Genomic DNA, 1,858 nt, shown 5'->3' with positions numbered 1-1,858 from the left:
TCCGATGATATTTCGGAATACAATTCCTTCTTCAGATCTTCTTAGATGGAATCTATGCAAACACAATTGCGAGCACAACACTGATGCTTCTGTGTGAGCAACGAGAGTGAGAGAGAGAGAGGGGGGGAACGGTGAAGGGGAGGTCCATCCATCTTTCTTTCTTCCACTTCCTTCCTAAAGACAAGACGTGCTTTTATCTGTCTCTTCTCAAAGCTCGTTCTTCCAGCATTCACCACTTCACATCGTCTTGGTTTAACAACCCTCACCGTTTGTTTTTTACTGTTTTGTTACCACTTTCATCCCCCGCAAAAGAGTCAAATTTATTGAGAAGGCCAAGTTGACTGGGTCATCTAATTTCACATATTTGTTAGTTGAATTGGTTGAAGAAGCCGGTTGGCCAAAATTCTAGTCCTCGTCAACTTGATCTTCATAATCTGTCTGTCTGATGTATAGTGACTGGCACTGGCACTCCGTCGGTTACGACGACAAGTGCCCCAGTTGATCCGATCAACGGAACAACCTGCTGGGGAAATTAACGTTGAAGTGGCTGAGCACTCCACGGATGCAATTACTCTTAACGTAGTTCTCAAGGAGATTTAACATCACATAGAATGGGACAAGGCTGGCCCTTTGCATTACAAGTACACCTCATTTTTGTCAGCTGAAATAAAGTGTCTTGCGCAGCCAGGAATCGAACTCATGACTTTACAACCGTGAGTTGATTACCCTATCCACTAAACCACGTGCATAGTGAGCCTATTAACTGTTGTTTTTGTCATTGGATAGCTCTGATCCAATAGTTCTATGATCAAAATGCTTTGTTAGAGTATTTATCCAGTCTCTCTTTTTTCTCTGTCTGTCTCTCACTTACTCAAGCATTTTGTAATTTCAGGGAGATGTAACTCCTTCGAGATTAAATCATAGTTGCTTCCCTCAACAATATTGGTGAAAGTAATTTTCTTCATGAGTCTTCGTTTATCTCCTTTCCAGATATGGCTGTCCGAAAACTTCGAACGCTGAAGATGCACATCTGGGGTGATGCGATTTGTTCCAAAATCAATGATATTCAATCACTGAATATCAATATGAATTCTACATTCTGTGCTGGTTATCGCTCAATTTTAAAATCTGGTTGTAAAGTAAGTTTTATTGCAGTCTTGTTTATTCTTAACACACACACACACACACTAATTTATATCCCCCACCCTTTTTTTTTTTTTACTTCACATTAAGATTCTGGAAGCTTTCTAAGGACGTCTTTATATTGCCTCGGATTACAAGCGTCTTTATTTTCATTGATCATAATTGAAAGCTTGCAAGCTCAATCCATATTTGTAAAATGTAAGACTCCTCTTACTGTTATATAGTAAACGAAAACAAGGATTGAAGAAATCCAGACGTACATCTCAGTCAGCATTCCATGCGATAAACCTGGCTAACAGAATATCTACTGAAGTGTATAGTAATTCATACGGGTTAAATTTACCGGGTGACAGATACAAATTGTAAATCCGAAGTTATTCCGCCAATCAGTAGGTTGGTAATGTTAATCGCGGATCTTGTTCAAAACGGGGGCACCAGTATTTTCTTAACGAAACACTTTGAAACTTGGGACACTGGTACAATGTGTCATATAAAATATCTTTTTCTCTTAGTCTCCTTAACAAAAAAACGTACATCGCAAGTTATTTCATGTTAAAGTTGTCATATTTCTGTAATTTCAACCAATGACTGACGTCCATTCAGCCGATATACATTAAGTGCTGACTACGTAAACAAACGATTCTGGCGGTGATAAAATTATTATTTCCTTGTCAAAAAATGGCTGAAGCATATTGGCAGTAGCTAATAAACCTTT

At 38.8% G+C, this 1,858-nt stretch overlaps 1 protein-coding gene across 1 annotated transcript in view; it reads left to right on the top strand.

The window, feature by feature from the left end:
- The window catches only part of LOC106867534 (atrial natriuretic peptide-converting enzyme), a 38,599-nt gene that overhangs the window by 35,123 nt on the left and 1,618 nt on the right, over positions 1-1,858 (top strand). Inside the window, exon 12 of the mRNA XM_014912432.2 lies at positions 991-1,139. Within this exon, the coding sequence (XP_014767918.2) occupies positions 991-1,139 (149 nt within the window). The remainder of the gene's footprint in view (positions 1-990; positions 1,140-1,858) is intronic.

Source organism: Octopus bimaculoides, chromosome 5 (genome assembly GCF_001194135.2).
Source record: "Octopus bimaculoides isolate UCB-OBI-ISO-001 chromosome 5, ASM119413v2, whole genome shotgun sequence".
In the NCBI taxonomy this organism is placed as follows: Eukaryota; Metazoa; Mollusca; class Cephalopoda; order Octopoda; family Octopodidae; genus Octopus; species Octopus bimaculoides.
This window is presented reverse-complemented; position numbering and strand designations above follow the sequence as displayed.